At 43.1% G+C, this 16,627-nt stretch overlaps 2 protein-coding genes across 5 annotated transcripts in view; one reads left to right on the top strand and one right to left on the bottom strand.

Annotated features, from left to right (window-relative positions):
• med12 (mediator complex subunit 12) overlaps positions 1–9,344 on the top strand; it is a 28,350-nt gene extending 19,006 nt beyond the window's left edge. For 2 of the 4 annotated variants that reach the window (XM_072668253.1, XM_072668252.1), the window contains exons 27-44: positions 306–485; positions 1,409–1,480; positions 1,618–1,778; positions 2,044–2,205; positions 2,359–2,470; positions 2,854–2,943; positions 3,067–3,176; positions 4,872–5,007; positions 5,179–5,328; positions 5,612–5,974; positions 6,113–6,260; positions 6,454–6,656; positions 6,880–6,954; positions 7,146–7,378; positions 7,530–7,704; positions 8,146–8,325; positions 8,466–8,553; positions 8,975–9,344. In XM_072668253.1, coding sequence (XP_072524354.1) covers positions 306–485; positions 1,409–1,480; positions 1,618–1,778; positions 2,044–2,205; positions 2,359–2,470; positions 2,854–2,943; positions 3,067–3,176; positions 4,872–5,007; positions 5,179–5,328; positions 5,612–5,974; positions 6,113–6,260; positions 6,454–6,656; positions 6,880–6,954; positions 7,146–7,378; positions 7,530–7,704; positions 8,146–8,325; positions 8,466–8,553; positions 8,975–9,012 — 2,676 coding nt within the window. In that variant the 3' untranslated portion in view covers positions 9,013–9,344. The remainder of the gene's footprint in view (positions 1–305; positions 486–1,408; positions 1,481–1,617; positions 1,779–2,043; positions 2,206–2,358; positions 2,471–2,853; positions 2,944–3,066; positions 3,177–4,871; positions 5,008–5,178; positions 5,329–5,611; positions 5,975–6,112; positions 6,261–6,453; positions 6,657–6,879; positions 6,955–7,145; positions 7,379–7,529; positions 7,705–8,145; positions 8,326–8,465; positions 8,554–8,974) is intronic. The other 2 variants (XM_072668255.1, XM_072668254.1) reach the window with 2 other exon arrangements.
• Positions 9,345–9,355: 11 nt separating this feature from the next.
• Positions 9,356–15,415, bottom strand: mars2 (methionyl-tRNA synthetase 2, mitochondrial). The gene is made up of 3 exons (XM_072668256.1): positions 15,117–15,415; positions 13,186–13,520; positions 9,356–12,499 (listed from the first exon to the last, which is right to left on the bottom strand). The coding sequence occupies exons 1-3, from the start codon at positions 15,391–15,393 to the stop codon at positions 11,306–11,308; spliced, it is 1,806 nt and encodes a 601-aa protein (XP_072524357.1). The 5' UTR covers positions 15,394–15,415; the 3' UTR covers positions 9,356–11,305.
• Between the last annotated feature and the right edge of the window lie 1,212 nt (positions 15,416–16,627).

Genomic DNA, 16,627 nt, shown 5'->3' with positions numbered 1-16,627 from the left:
GACTCTTAAATACCAAGCCTAGAGGTTTATACATTAATCTATATGGAGGTTTATGCCTTTCTCCAGAATATGTATTTGCCTAGCCAGTTGTCCTCGCTTTTTACCTCAGGAACTAGTTGATGAATTAGATGTTGTGTGTTGGAGCAGACAAAATGCCAACATTTGCAGGACAGAGCTACTTTAAGACCAGGATAGAGAGCCACTGCCTTAAAACAAATGGGAAGGAAATTAAGCTTGACATGACTGGGGCCATCACTTGTTTCATTGTCTGACTCTGTTGCTCACAGTCTTCCTCTCTTTTTCAGGAGTGGGTTGGGGAGCGTTGTCTGAAGTCTCTCTCTGAGGACAGCAGTGCACTCCAGGACCCAGTGCTGGTGAACATTCAGGCACAGAGGCTACTGCAGCTCATTTGCTACCCACACAGGCAGCTGGACAGTGAGGAGGGAGACAACCCTCAAAGACAGCGCATAAAACGCATCCTTCAGGTCATACAAGGACCCCCATCGGTCAAACATTGCTTGTGCTTGTCTTTGAAGCCTGTCAAGTTAAACACATTAAAACATGAAGAACTAAAATTATTTCTGAAGATATGTTGATCTTAGTTTGAGAAGAGCTATGAAATGCACAAACATGACATGCACAGCCAGACCAGAGCCAATCTGTTCCCAAAACCAGTATAGGCCATTATGTGAAGCTGTGCAAGTCTGTCCAGACCCACAGGGACATATCATTGTCCCAGTATATATAGCTAAGCACCCAGCCATGCTTCATCCATCAGGAAAAGTGAACTTGGAGTGAACCCCCTGCTGCCAAGCCCAGTAGACACACAGGGGTCCATTGGAGATCACTGCTGACAGGCTGTTCCCTGGGGCAAGGTGGTGGGGGTATGAGGGATCTGTTTCCACTCTGATACAGCTGCTCTACTGCTGCTGTACCGCACATAGTGTCAGTCAGAGAGGTGACTGTGTGCCAGTGTCTGGGTGATTACATTACAGCTGTCTAGAACCGAGTTCAAAATCTAGGCCAGCATACTAACATGGCTAACAAGATGTGAAGGATAATTGTAACGCCTTAGTATTATGGAAGGTGCATCATGATGCGGATACCTGAGCATTTAAGCAAGCTGTTCCTTTAGTGATGTGAGCAGCGTCATATGGGGTAGTAGCTTGGAAAAGTTCTCCTCGAGCTTTATTGTATTCTTAACCGCCACTAATTAATTTTCTGCACTCACAACAGTTTGCTTCATTAAATCCCCCCCTCTCTTTCATGGAGTTCAAATTAAAGCAATAACGGTTCCAGGGGAAAGTGGGCAAGGGGGCTTCTCAAAATAATCAAACAGTTCAACCATCAGTTCCTCATGGTTTGGTTTGCAGTGTTTTTCATGCCTTGTTTGGTTTCTTGTTTGCAGAACATGGACCAATGGACCATGAGACAGTCTTCTCTCGAGCTGCAGCTCATGATTAAGCAGAGCTCAAATAATGTAAGTTAGTCAGCCAGCCAAATAAGGAGGTAAATGTGTCTTGCTGTGGAAAGAGCTACCCTTTACTGGGGCATTGTGCATAGGTTAGTAGCGTATTGTAGATTGATTATAGTGTATTTTCTCTGTAATCTTTACAGGAGCTGTATTCGCTGCTGGAGAATATCGCCAAGGCAACCATCGAGGTTTTCCAGAAGTCTGCCGAAATGAACTCCAGTAACCCTTCATGGAATGGCTCTGCTGCCTCCAGCAGTTCTGTCTCCAATAGCAACAATGCCAGCAAACTCAAACCAGTTCTCAGGTGGGTGACCCCAATCAGGGCTTAGCAGAAATCCCATCCACCCAAGGCACTTCTGGCCTTATTGAGTTTCCGTTTGATGGAGAGCCTGATGGATCTTTTTTAAAGATACCGTTCCCTCTGTGTGACCTTTGTTGTATTAAAAGAATAAAGAAAATCTGGTCAGTCAGTGTCGTGAAGGTTCTAACAAGAAACCGTTATTCCCTCCTCGTCCAGTGGCACTGCCCTGTGTGGAGCTCATATTAAGGTTTTGTATGTTTTTCTGCAGTTCATCAGAGCGCTCAGGTGTGTGGTTGGTGGCCCCTCTGATCGCTAAGCTGCCCACCTCTGTACAAGGTCACGTACTGAAAGCGGCAGGGGAGGAATTGGAGAAGGGACAGCACCTGGGCTCCTCCTCCCGCAAGGAGAGAGATCGGCAAAAACAGAAGAGGTACACGTACTGTTGTGTTCATTTGTTATGACCTTGTTCCGTAATTCTTCATGTTTTGGCTCACAACCGATACCTTTGATCTGATAGAGTGTGACGAATGCTGGCTGCCCCAGCTCTTATTCTATCCCTATTCTGTTGTGGTCTGTTTTGCAGTATGTCCCTTTTGAGCCAGCAGCCTTTCTTGTCTCTGGTGTTGACATGCCTGAAAGGCCAGGATGAACAGAGGGAGGGCCTCCTTACCTCACTCTATAGCCAAGTACAGCAGGTACTACAGACTTTCAGGACAGTGAGAGAGAATGTTCACTTACTGTATACTTCCACTCGTTGTCTGATGAGTATATATTCTTGGTTGATTGCATATTCTTAGCACAGCAGTGACAATGACATGGAGGTTGGATGGGAGTGTATATATGGCTCTGATACAGGGGTATCAAGCAGTGTCTGTTATGAATGTGTTTAAAAATGCCACAGTCCAAATAGTCCATAATAGTTTGCTTGAGGGTGGTCTACCCCCAAAAACCGAGAGCAACTGTATGATGAAGTAACCACTGAATAAAGACTAGGGTGGACCTAACAATTTCCAAAAGCTGTGTTTACTGATCTTTGGGTCTTTTTAAGTATTTAAATGTTTTTGCTTATTGGGGATAGATTGTCACCAACTGGCGTGAAGACCAATACCAGGATGACTGCAAGGCTAAGCAGATGATGCATGAGGCTCTGAAGTTGCGGCTCAATTTGGTGAGGGTTCTTGCCTTTCATTTTTCATTTATCACTACAGTCAAAGCTTAGTCATGGGATGCAGTTACTTTATGGGGTCCGTGTCCTCTGGTCATCCGCTACTGTCTGCCACCTTCTTCCTAGGTGGGTGGGATGTTTGACACGGTTCAAAGAAGCACACAGCAAACCAACGAGTGGGCAGTGCTTCTCCTAGACATCATCAGCAGTGGGACTGTGGACATGCAGTCTAACAAGTGAGTTCACACAGTGCATGAAATCGGTCATGAGCTTTAACCTTTCCTGCTGTGCCTACATTAATGCAGTTACGCGGGACAGGGGAAGGTGATGCCAGGTGTCCACCCATATTCAACACACAAGCGATAAAATTCTCACACTTTTTCTCTACACTTTTCCTGTTACTTATTGCGTAAATGGAAGCAAACAAAGTAACCTGCACATGGGTACTTCTAGGCCTGCCGTGATAATTACGTTTATCAACTTATTGTGCGATAAATGGACGTGTCCACGATAAGTTTAGCAGACGCCGATAATAGCCAATTGGTTTTCGCGCGAGTTTGTTTACATTAGAAAAAAACGCAGCAAGTTTTCTGCAAGGCACACGATGCTGCTCTCTCGCCGGCTCCCTATCTAAGGCGACATCTATCGGTTAGGAAACGCATGCGTTGCACACAGAGGAGGCAGACGCAGATGGAGGCTGGTGTTGGCTGGCGAACATATTCGAGGCTAATAGGAATTTGCAAAAAAAAAAAAAGTTACACAGATCCAGAAAGAAAGTTTGGAGAAGTAATTCAAGATGGACTTGGTTTCAAAGCCACACTGCACTGCTCCAGTGTGGGAACACTTTGGCTTTGGAGCATGGAGGATGCAGAGGTATTAGATAATGTCAAACATCAGCTTGTGCAAGAGCTACTCAACATGAAAGAAGAAGAAAGAAGTGAAGAAAGTGCCAGTGCTGAAAACGATGACGATGGATCTAAACCTGCAGCACCCAAGAAGAAAAGGCTAAGTGACCTTCTTCAGAAAAGAAGATATAAACTCACAAGTCTTCAGGGCCAGGCTGTGTCAGTGCCAAAAAGAGTTCAGGCTGATGCAGAGCTAACCAAGTTCGTCCAGGAAGAAGTTTTGGATACATCATCTGATCCCTTGATGTGGTGGCGTGATAATCACAGAAGATTTCCTCTGATAGCGAAGTTGGCACAAAAATATATGTGCATTTGCGCAACAAGCACCAGCTCAGAGAGAATGTTTAGCACAGCTGGAAGTAGTTACCCCAGAGAGATCCTGTCTCAAGCCAAACAAGGATAGCAGTAATATATAGCATATAGATAAATCAGCAAAGAATGTCTCCAAGTATTAATCAGAAGAGTTTATTTAAGAGTGTGGTATTTTATTTGTTTTATTTATTTAAGATATTTAAATATTTTATATTGGAATGTTTGGAGTTCAACGTTTGAATGTTCTTATTCTTAATTCAATATTTATTTCATGTTAAAATGGTGTTATTGTATTGCTTTTATATTATTGTTCTGACACATGGAACAAAACAACACTATTGTGTAACACTGTGTAATGCTGCATAATCATTAGTCGTTAGTGTGAAAACTGTAATATTTTTTCTGAATTGATTAGCATATTTGTTTCTGTATATTTCAGCTCATTAGAAAATGTGTTCTTTAGTGGGTGCTCAAAACAGAAGTTGTACTGTAGGGGGAGCCCAGAAGCAAGAAAAAAATTATAGTACCTCTTTAAAATGACAATATTATCGTTTATCGCAATAATTTAAGAGATGATTAATCGTCCAGAAAATGTTGTTATCGTGACAGGCCTAGGTACTTCATACAGTGTATTGGAGTTGGGCTGGTCTTTCATCTATGCGAAAACCTGACTCTCCCCCTCTTGTTTTTTTTTTTTTTTTCTCTCTCGGTCAGTGAGCTGTTCACCACTGTGCTGGACATGCTGAGTGTGCTTATTAATGGAACTCTGGCAGCAGATATGTCTAGCATCTCTCAGGGCAGCATGGAGGAGAACAAGAGGGCTTACATGAACCTGGTCAAGAAACTTAGGGTGAGACCACATTACTCATTGTGAACAGTCTGATGCAGAAAAATTGAATTCTCAAGTTCCTCAACAAAATTGCGTCACCTGAAATTCCTAAGAAAGCATTGCTTACTTCTGGGTGCTCTTGTGCTAAACCCTCATAACTTATTTGATTCATTTCTTTGTTTTGTTCTGCAGAAAGAGTTGGGGGATCGCCAGTCTGAGAGTTTGGAGAAAGTGCGACAGTTACTGCCACTGCCTAAGCAGACTCGGGACGTCATTACCTGTGAACCTCAGGGCTCACTCATTGACACTAAGGGGAACAAAATTGCAGGATTTGAAAAAGAGGTACTTGCCACCTTCAGTTTAGGTTATACTGGCTAGCTTTTATTCAGCTGCTTTTGTTGCTAATATGTTGGACATTGCCTACACAGTGCCCAAGTACTCTGAAAATCTAGGTTTGGTCTGTAGAGCAGTTACATAATAAAAAAAAAAAACAATCGTTTTTGACCAATAGTGTGCGGTAGTAAGAAAAAGCTCCTCAGGCCAGTGGTTGGTTCTGTATTGCATTCTGCACAATTGATGGAACCCTGCTGACATCTTCAGTCTTTTGTTTGTTTTTTTGCTGCAGGGCCTGCAGGTGTCAACGAAGCAAAAGATCTCTCCATGGGATGTGTTTGAGGGCCTGAAGCACTCTGCTCCACTTTCTTGGGGCTGGTTCGGAACGGTTCGTGTCGACCGCAAGGTCACTCGCTTTGAAGAACAGCAGAGGCTCCTCCTCTACCACACCCACCTGAAACCCAAACCACGCAGCTATTACTTGGAGCCCCTAAACCTGCCGCCAGAGGAGGAGGAGCCTCCTACTCCTGTGCCACAAGAACCAGAGAAGAAGATGGTGGAGGCGGTGAAATCGGAAAAGAATGTAACTGGCGTGGCCCCAGATCCCAACAAGAAGAAGAAGAAAAAGAAAACCCCATCTACAAGCAAACAGGAGGTTGGTAACATGATGATTGAGTCTTGAGTCCTGAGGTTTGTATGTAGAGTGTATGGGTAAAATGACTTTCAGTGGGTGGATATGCATGGATACTCTTGATAACAGTGATTAATTAATCTACTTATTTGGGCTTTCCAGGACTATTCTGCTCGTAACCCAGGTGTGATGTCCTATGGACCAGGCACGAACAGTGAACTCCTGACCATTGGCCAGCCCAGCCACGCTTACAGAATGGGCTACAACCAGACACCTCTTATGTACACCCAGAATCAACCTCTTCCTCCAGGTGGGAATGGGCAGAAACCTAAACTCTTAAATATATTGTCGTTGTCCGGTAAAAATCCAAAATGGTGAATTTACTGAAGAAGGCTTTTTTTGTAGTAGTATTTGTCATTATATTATTTATTATACTCATTTTTGGACAAATCAAGAGTCTTATATTTTTAATCTGAAATGATTCTCTTTTGGTTCTTTCACAGGAGGTCCCGGACTGGAGCCCCCCTACAGACCTCGCATGCCCGTAAATAAGATGATGCCCACACGACCCAACTACCCAGGCAACTACCACCCAAGTGGAATGGGAATGATGAGCATGGACAATAAGCAGTATGCAATGGGTTTCAAGCCGCAGCCTCCTATGCCCCAGGGCCAGATGCTCCGCCAGCAGCTTCAGGTCAGACTGGTGAGTCTAAGTATAGTCAATCCAGCCCCAGAGAAACACCAGTTTAGAAATAAAGCGTTAAATGAACCATTTCTTGTTGCACTTCATTGTTGGTCATATTTTTTGTGTGTGTGTTAGCCAATGGGTTGGGTTGTAGTAGCTGCATTTATCTCTATTCTCATTATTCAACATGTCAGCGAGCATATAATGTGTGTCTTTACTGCTTGTTTTTATTGGTTTTCAGAACCAGAGTATGCTGGGACAACAGATGAGAACTATGGCACCCAATCAGCAGTACACTTCAATGCAGCCAGCGCAGGTAAGCTTTTTTGCATTTCTGCCCGTCATGCCCTGTATTTATAGGTTCATGTAACATTAAGCCAGTCATGGCACTATTGCCTACAGAGTCTACTTTTATTAATAATCATTTTCATTTTAACATGTGCATTCACATTCACATCAACCGTTCTTACTTAATCTTATTTGAACTTTTTTTTGTCCAACCATCAGAACATTTCACAGGGTTATACCACCTATGGTTCCCACATGGGAATGCAGCCGCACCCATCACAAACGGGTGCAATAGTCCCTGCTTCATACGGTAACCCTGGCTTCCAGGGAGCCCATCCTGGTACGAATCCTGGAGTGGTAGATCCTCTGAGACAGATGCAGCAAAGGCCCAGCGGATATGTCCACCAGCAAGCTCCTGGTGCATACACGCATGGCATGCAGAACACTCAGAGGTTAGTGCAGAATAATGTACACATGGGCAGAGTTTAATGCTGTAACTACACTCACCCTTTTAGCTTGCTCTCTGGTGAAATTGTCCCATTCTTAGCTGCATTTTGTGTCAAATCAAATCACAGATTCACTTTTTTTCTCTACGTTGCTCAGGTTTACTCACCAGCCCATGCAGCAGGCACCCATGATGCACAGCATAGGGCAGGGTCACATGGCAGCACAGGCCGTGCATCCTGGCATGCGGCCCAATCAGATGCTGGACCAGCAGCAGCAACAGCAGCAGGCGGCACAGCAGCAGCAGCAGTTTTTGAGGCAACAGGCCCTCCGGGTACGTATACATCTGCTTTGGGGGGGGTGGGTCTACATGTAGGGTTCTACTATGACTAGGGTGTCACAGTTGGTTTATACCCCTGGTTGGTCCTCACTGTTCAATACAAGTTCAGTACAGCAGAGGGGGAAGAATGAACAAAACCTCCCAAATGCATAAAGAATTTATGCTAAACATTAGATACAGACACAGTCCTCTGTCTGTGCTCTGCATTCGTTCATTCATTCTGTATGTGTGCATGTTCTCTGAAAGCTTCTGGAGCAATACTACAGGAAATTGGGCGGTGCAGTGTGTTGGGCGGTCCAATGGTTCAAGCAAAATACGATTCAAATGAATATCACCCTACTCTGGTGATCACATTGCAGGTGTTGCTGTACCTTTCGAAGACCTCTGAACTGTATGTCTTTTGTTTTTTCTGCACATGTAAAATTTCCTCTCCAGCAGCAACAAGCTCAACAGCAGCAGGTCCAGCAGCAGCAGCAGGTTCCCTCACAACAGGTGCAGCAACCTCAGCAGGTGCCACCTCAGCAGGTGCAGCAGCAACAGGTGCAGCAGCAGCAAGTGGGGGCTGCACAACCCCCTGCTCAGGCCCAGACACAGGCCTTGGGCATGCAGCCCATGGTAAGTGCTTAAGGAGAGGACACAAGGAAGCATTTTTACAGATAGCAGTGAATTGTTTGTCAGTTCAGTGGTTCTCAGTTGGGGCTGCTGTTTTTTTTTTTTCTCTCTACCAGTTTTGAAATGCGTGTTTGTGTGTTCAGTTTCCTCGGCAGGGGCAGGGCATGCAGCAGACCCAGCAGCAGCAGCAGACCGCAGCATTGGTCAGACAGCTTCAACAGCAGCTGTCAAGTAAGCCTACAGATTCAGCCAACGCTCACTTCTCAACTTTTGCAGTTATGCTGTAGTTGTTTTATACATGTCATTGATTTTACACAAAAACCTTATAGAAAAAAATCTTACCTTTCAGTGGAAGTTGGTGTAAAAAAACTAGAATCCATTTTGGAGTATTTCTGCTGTTAATGAAGAATACTTAATGCTTGACTCAATGTAATGTAGAACAACTACCAGCGTCTGCTAAATACCTTAAATGTAAATGTAAAAGATTGTGCCAAAGTGAAAAATATAGATTTTATGCATGACAATCATTTTATTTTACATTTCGTACCCTATCTAACTGGTCTCACTACTTTTTATGCCATATTTGCCGATTATTTTCTTTTTAATCTCTTCTTTGCAATTAGTTCTAACAAGTCAATCGATTTCCCTGCAGGCACGCAACCGGGACAGAACTCCAACTCATACTACTAAGAGTATGGCTGAGTCCTGTATGGTGTCCTGTATTAGGAGTGGATGTGGCCCTTCTGAAATGGACTGTGGCGAATTCAGGACTGCTGTTGTGTGCGTCTGAGAGCCCAGAAGGCCAGTGGCATAGAAAGACCTAGAAGATTCTGTGACGATCAGTAATCTGACCACAGTGCTGTTTCTGTACTAGAATTAAACCACAATGTGTAATTCCAAAATCCTCCGAAGGGTTGTGCTGTGAACATGTCATTATGGAGAGCGATGATGGAAGATTATGTAAAAAAGAAAAAGAAAAAAAAAAGTACAAGAAATAAGAATAATGCAATTTTTAAATTTTATTTCACTTTGTACAATTTTTTCAGTTTCGTGTATTCTCATTAAAAAAAATCATGACAGTTTTTATACCTTGTCTCAGCTTGTGTGCAGTTTGCCAGCACAAATTGTAAAAGTTCAATTTCCTGGCAACATTTTCTTAACTTCCAAAGGTTAATCTATACTTTGGACTATATCCTCACACAAAGACCTCGACAGTGACTATTTACGCCCCAGCAAGCAACAGCGGTGCCCTACAGCTCCTACTTCATTTATATGTAGTCTCATGGGGTTGGCTTCACAAATGCTTTCCTAAGAAGAATCTTTAGAAAACATTAAGAGAATAAGAATGGGCCTCGTTCACCAGTATCTTCCTAAGACGTTTCTGTGTTCCTGAAAAAAGGTTTAACTAAATCTGGTGGAATTGTTCACAGCTCTACTAATGATGAATGCCACTGTTCTCATAAATTGAGCAAATCCAAAAAAAAGAAAATACTAGTGAATATCAGAATATACAGCCCATTGTTCTTAAATACAGTTCTTCAATTTTCTCTCAAGACTTAACGTTTTCTTGCATAGCTGGTTGAAAAATTAGCCTTTGGTTGGCGTTTTACAGTTTATCATGGGCCGAGCCTGCATGAGCTCAGAGTTCATCAGCAACCACACTATGTAACTAGGGCATAGCAGGCAGAAAATGCTTTCGAGAACTGAGTAATACAAGACAATTGCATAAACTCTATTACTCTCCTACCTTCATCCTAGAGCTGGGCAATATGACTTTTATCGTGGTACACAATATGCTTTTGAGTATCGTGGATATCGTCGGTGCTTAAAGAACACTGATTAACTGCATGTTTTATTACAAAGAGTGTAATCTGTCTTATTTAATTCAGTGGAGTGCAGCACATTTTAAGTAAAACTCACAGTACTCAGTATGGGAAAGTATTTAATGGCAATTAAAGTATGCTGTTGGTACATTTTGTCTACATGAAAATAGTTATTATTGTGCATCAGAAATAATGTCTGTAAATATTGTGATAAAATTGTCCATATTGTCCAGCTCTACTGCATCCACATTTCTTTCACTTCAGGTGATGCTTTAAATGTGCACTTCCTGACTGTAGGGGGAGCCCAGGAGCAACAATTGTCACATAGTGCTGCTTTAATTCTAATAAATCTGCTTTCTTTAAACTGATCATTTTAGCGGCAGAACTTCTAAAATAGTAAGAAGTTAAAAAAAAAAAAATAAATCTAGGAAGACTCTTGTGAACCCAACCCCTGTAGCTACCGAATTACTGATATTCAGTTTAATAAACTGTAGAAATTCTGCTCATCAACTTTAGGACTTTAGGATTAGGACCAGGATTATGTTTAAGGCTGAGGTTTTTAGTGTTGGGTCAGGTTTAAGGGAGGCAGGGAAAATTCCAGTAGATTTAACAGAGCTTTACTGAATGCAAGGTGAACATCTTCAGAAGGGGTGGGCAATTCCAGTCCTGCAGGGCCAAGTTCCTGCATTGTGCTTTACCTGCTCAAGCACAGCTAATTCAACTTTCTTTCTAGTTTCCAGGTCGAGTAGATCTGCTACAGCAGGGAAAACAGCAAACCGTGCTGGACTCTGGCCCGTTTCCCACCCCTGATCTACAGCGTACAATGCAAAGACTGTTATCTTGGCCCTTTATTGTTCCAGCACTGCAAACTGGGCTGTTCTCTCACTGGGCAATTATAGCACGCAGAACACTGTTTTGTAACTTTACTCCTTGTAATATTACTTACATTCCCAGTTTTTCTTCTGTCTTACCTTCTGTAAAGTTAAAATTATTATATACAAGAGCTTTTTGTGCTGACAGTGATCCAGGTTTTACCTCAACACAGGAACCAGAAAGTGTATGTTCCTGTTCTTACCACTTGCTTATCAAACGATACACAGTCGTCTTGCTCCCTCTAGTGGTCGATTACACAAACTTCTCTTCATGACAGATTTCATGCTTTACTGAAGCACTGACTTTTGTTTTTTCCCTGTTTTTTGGGGCTTTGCTTGTGGCGTGTTCCTCTCTAGGCGATTAAAAAGCACTCCAGTGTCTGGACCCAATGCTCGTCTTTCATAAAGGCAGTCTCTTCCTCTGTACTTTGACAGAAAATCAAGTGCATGATCCCAGCTCCTTTCGCCAGGCCTCACCCCTAACCTGGACAGGATCTTGTCTGCTAGCTCTGGTACAGCTGGCTGCAAGAGAATGCCATAAACCCTGAGACACTCCATGGACACATGGAGTATCGTCTCATGCCAGAGGCTGTCCTCGGTTTCTCTGCAGTTAAGCTTCCATGGAGCGTGTCTTTGGATGAACCCGTTGGTCAGCCGAACGCACCTGCTAATAGCCTCCAGCGCTTTGTACACATGTAGGTTCTCAAAGTTCTTCTTCACCAAAGCAGGAAGCTCTGACACAGCCTTCACCATTTCATAATCCTCGGACACAGCTCTTCCAGGGGGCTCCTCCGATTCCTCTGGGAAGGAAGCATTACAGAACTGTGGATATGTCTGCTCTGGGTTCAGAGAGGGTGCAGTGCATCGATTGAGAAGACCCCCGAGGGAGTCGGCCAGTTCACTGTTGCACAACTTCATCAATTTGTCATCGTTGTAATCGCAGTCCGTGTCTGGAACCCCTTGTCTCAGAAGAAAGTATCTCAGGCCGTCCACTGTGAACCTTTGAGATATTTCGTGTGGGTCTACCACGTTTCCAAGACTTTTAGACATCTTCTTTCCCTCTACTGTCCAGTGGGAGTGCACGTATATAGCCTGAGGAAGGGGCAGTCCTGCAGCTAAAAGAAACGCCGGCCAGTATATCGCATGGAATTTTAAGATGTCTTTACCTACAACATGACGGACAACGCTCCACCAGTGGGAGTGTGCCTGTGGATAACCCGCGACGGTCAGATAATTCACCAAAGCGTCCAACCACACGTAGATAGTTTGATCAGGATCTCCAGGAACCGGAATTCCCCACTGCAGACGGCTCCTCTGCCGCGACACTGATAAATCCAGTAGATCGTTCTCCAGCCAGTGGAGGACGAGGTGATAAAACTTTTCCGGCTGAATGGCTTTTGGGTTTGACTTTAACCAGTGCTGCAGTTTGGTTCGAAAATCAGAGAGGCGGAAGAGGTAGTTGTCCTCCTTCATCCACTCCACCTGTTAGATGAAGCAAACAAAGGTCAAGAAAGCTACTGAATGTCAAGAGAATCTTGGATATTAGTATTAAACAGTCTTGATCATAAATTAGGCTGCGTATGGATGAGAAGCTGGAGATACGACATGTATCACGATTATACTGCTTGAACCTCATCAAGGGCTTGGAAGGGAGCTGAGGCGTTGTCAGGTGCATTACAGTAAGGAAAGGATGCACAGTTTATTTAAAAACCGAAACACTGACCTACACTATCTGGACAAAAGTATTTGGACACCTATCAATCTCTTAAGCATTTCATTCACATTTGTGAATGAACAGGTGTTTCTAACAACCTTGCTGATTTTCAGGGTAGTTCTGTAATAAGAGCCACTGTTGCAACAACAAGGCAGTTAGTGAAATTTCTTCCCTCCTATATATTCCTTCATCAACGGTGAGTGGTATCATTGAATAGTGGAAGTGTTTAGAAACCACAGCAACTCAGCCACAAACTGGCAGACCACGTAAAGTCACATTAAACTCCATATGAATGTCTATGGATTTAGGTGTCCCAATACTTTTATCCATATAGTCTATATGCTAGAGCAGCGACAGAGCTTTATACCACAACTGCAACAACTCCTGACTTTTCCAAAGCACAGCCTCTACCCACCAGAGAGCAACCCGAAACACACAATCCAGCTGTGATTACCTTATGTCCACTCTCCGTGGACACTTTAATCTCTCTTCCCAAAGAGTCGGTGCTGTCGGTAACTTGAGTCGGCATGAGAAAGCTTTCGTCCGGTGTGGAGTACCAGCCCTCATAGCTTCCTTTATAGAGGAACCCGTTGTTAAGGAGCACATTCCAGAAGTGTTCCACTGCCCGCCGATGCCTATCCTCGGTGGTCCGCACATAGTCGGTGTATGAAACGCTACAGCTTCTAAACACTTCCTTGAACCTATCCGACACCTCGGTACAGAAGCTCAGGGGCTCTTTGCCTGCAGCGGCTGCTGCCTGCTGGATCTTAAGGCCGTGCTCATCAGTACCTGAAAAACACACACAAATAAGAGAGCACCTCCTGAGTCAGTGCTACAGAACACCACATCCTGGCTCCAGAGAGACGAACACACTACGAACACATGTCTAAAGATTCTAACGGAAAGAAATCTTGAAATGAATCATTTTCAAACTGCAGAGTGGACAAAGGTCTCTGCTTTTGTGTAGTCACATTTAAAAGGGTCAGATCAGTCTGCTTTGTTGTGCTGGTGAATCACTGTGTTGTTCAGAGGTCTCAGTCTCTTAACATGGACAAAACTAAAGAACTGCGATGGATGTTGACTTAAGAGAGCATGTGGAGATCACTCCCTACTGAACATCAACGACTCTGCTGTGAAGACTGGTAAAAGCACCCTGTTCTGTGGCGTTCACATTGCACAGAACCTCACCTGGGCCCTCAACATCAGCTCTGCAGCCAAGAGAAGCCTACCCAGTAGTGTCACGACACATCCTGAGGAAAGTAAGGAAGGCTCATCTCCCCCTCCCACCTTCCACAGTGTTTTACAAAGTATTATAGTAGTGAGATCACCCTGAGATGCTGCATCACTGCCCTGGTTGGGAATTGACTTAGTACTGAACATGTACTCGTACAGGACCGCCACAGTGCAGGGTTCACGGTCCAATGCATGCAGTTGCACGGAGAACACAGTTAATACAGTCTTTTTAGAAGCATATACTGTGAGCTGTTGGGTTTGCATGGTATTGTGGGTGGTAACTGTCCTCAGATATGCTTTCTAATCAGTGAATTCAGCTCCTTTTAGGTGCCCCCACTTCTGGGGGGGTAGTGGTGGCTCAGCGGTTAGAGCTCCGGGATATTGATGACAGGATTGTTGGTTCGATACCTGGGCTCTTGAGCAAGGCCCTTTACCCTCTCTACTCCCCGGGCACTGGAGTTAGCTGCCCACCGCTCCATGTGTGTGTTCGTTCACTACCACAAATGGGTCAAATGCAGAGGACATATTTTGCTGTAGATAGTGCTGATACAGGCTTTCACACAGCTTGCATAACCTCCACAGGACATCACTACAACCAGCTACTCTGGAGCAGCAGCACAACATGCCCAACGCAAACACCATGTTGATGTGAGGTCAATGGTTGATGTTGAAGGTGGTCTAAGGCTGAGGCTGCAGTGGGCACATGCTCACCAAAATCCACTGTCCACATTGTGTGTTTCACTGGTGTGTATGTGTATGATCCCTGCACAGGTGGGTTAAAGGCTGAAAAGTCTGCAGGAACTGCGAGATGCAATCACATCAACATGAACCAAAATCTCAGAGGTCCAACATTTCGTGGAATCCATAGCATGGAGATTTTAAGTGGTTTTCAGAGCAAGGGGAGGCCCAAGGGGGAGGCTTGTGCCCCGCATGTCCTGATCTACATGTCATATGAAGGAATTAAGAAGACAGCTGGCTTTGACTACACCTTTAGGATAAGCTGGAGTGGAGGACGTGGTCCAGGACTGATCATCAAACATCACTAGCTGACCTCACTCATGCTCTCTCGAGGCTGAATGCAATCTAATCCTTACAGAGATGTTCCACAACTAGTGGAACGAGTAAAGCTGTCTACAGAAGGCATACTCGTACCTGTAGCGAACTTGCAGTGGAGGCCCTGTAGAGCCCAGTGTCTGTGTAAGCAGTCCGCCAGCACTGCAGAGTGCACATGGCCGAGGTGAGGAGCAGCGTTCACGTAGAAGATAGGGGTGGTGACGTAATACCCCGGCTCGGTCCTCCGCGAAACCGGACCCTCACACAGTCTCTTCGCGGTAAGGGCCGGACAGACATGGGGCAGCTTACATGTCACCCTCCGTAACAGTTTCTCGCTGTTTTTCAAGCTTAAACTCCGAGCGTGCGCCGTAAACATGGCAAAGTCACCAGCCCGCTGCTGTACTTCCGGTTTCGCTGCCCTTGCTACTAGGCACTGAGGTCCAATCAAAGCTCCGTCTTTAAAGATGCGCCTCTCAGAGGAGATGGTGAAGGTGGCAGAAGGTCATAAGTAAAAGTTCACATATTTAGTAAAAATATAAAAATATTTTGGTGAAAGTTGAAGAACGGCTTGCAATTGTACGAAAAAAAATAAGTTTAAAGTTTAAAGTATAAAGAATAAAAAATAAAATATGTTTGTACCTAATTTGTATATATTTTTTCCAAAAAGTGTTTGTATTTAAAGTAAAAATTATTATTTAATGTATGTGAAACATTTTATTAATAAATATAAAATTACTTGTTTAAACTTTAAACTGCTAAATTCGTTTTTGAATCTTATTGATTATTATTAAGGAGTATTATTACTAGCAGTTAAGGATATTTTATATATAATAATATATATATATATATATATATATATATATATATATATATATATATATATAATAAGATATTTGATAAATAATATAATATATAAGTATAAGGATATTTTATATATAAGATATTTCATTTTCTACTAGCCGACCGGATATATATATATATATATATATATATATATATATATATATATATATATATATATATATATATATATATATAGGTAGCTATGTATTGCTAGCTTGTTTAACTTTTTTTTATAAACTGCTAAATTCGTTTTTGAATCTTGTTGATTATTATTAGGGAGTATTATTACTAGAAGTTAAGATTATTATTATTATTATTTTTAAGATTATTATTAAGCAGTTGCTTAAGTTTTGTGTTTATAAAAAAAGCAGTTGCAGTGCTAAGCCAATTGGCTGCTCCGCTGTTGGCAGCTGCTGCAGATGTTGTCTTTGTGCAGGCTGTGCAGGTGTCCTAGGTGGTTGCTGTGGGTTTGGCAGGTAGGTTGTAGGTGGTTGCAATGGTGTTTCTCAGATCAGATTAAAAAAGATATAATATCATAAATATTATATTATTAAAAATATATATAATAATACATATAAAGATATAAGATATATAGCTACATATTATAAAACATGTTATAACAGGGATAAACGTATATTACTTGGTGCATCGTTTAATTTTTAGTGCATAAAAACAAAGAAACCCGCCTGTGCAGCTCTGCATCACCGAAAGCGGGCTGTCTGTTGGACCTTTTGTAGGACCTGTCTCTCCGTTGGTCCCTCCCTTTA

The sequence above is a fragment of the Salminus brasiliensis genome, chromosome 2 (genome assembly GCF_030463535.1).
Source record: "Salminus brasiliensis chromosome 2, fSalBra1.hap2, whole genome shotgun sequence".
In the NCBI taxonomy this organism is placed as follows: Eukaryota; Metazoa; Chordata; class Actinopteri; order Characiformes; family Bryconidae; genus Salminus; species Salminus brasiliensis.
Note: the sequence above shows the minus strand (reverse complement) of the source record. Positions and strands in the feature narration are given on the sequence as shown.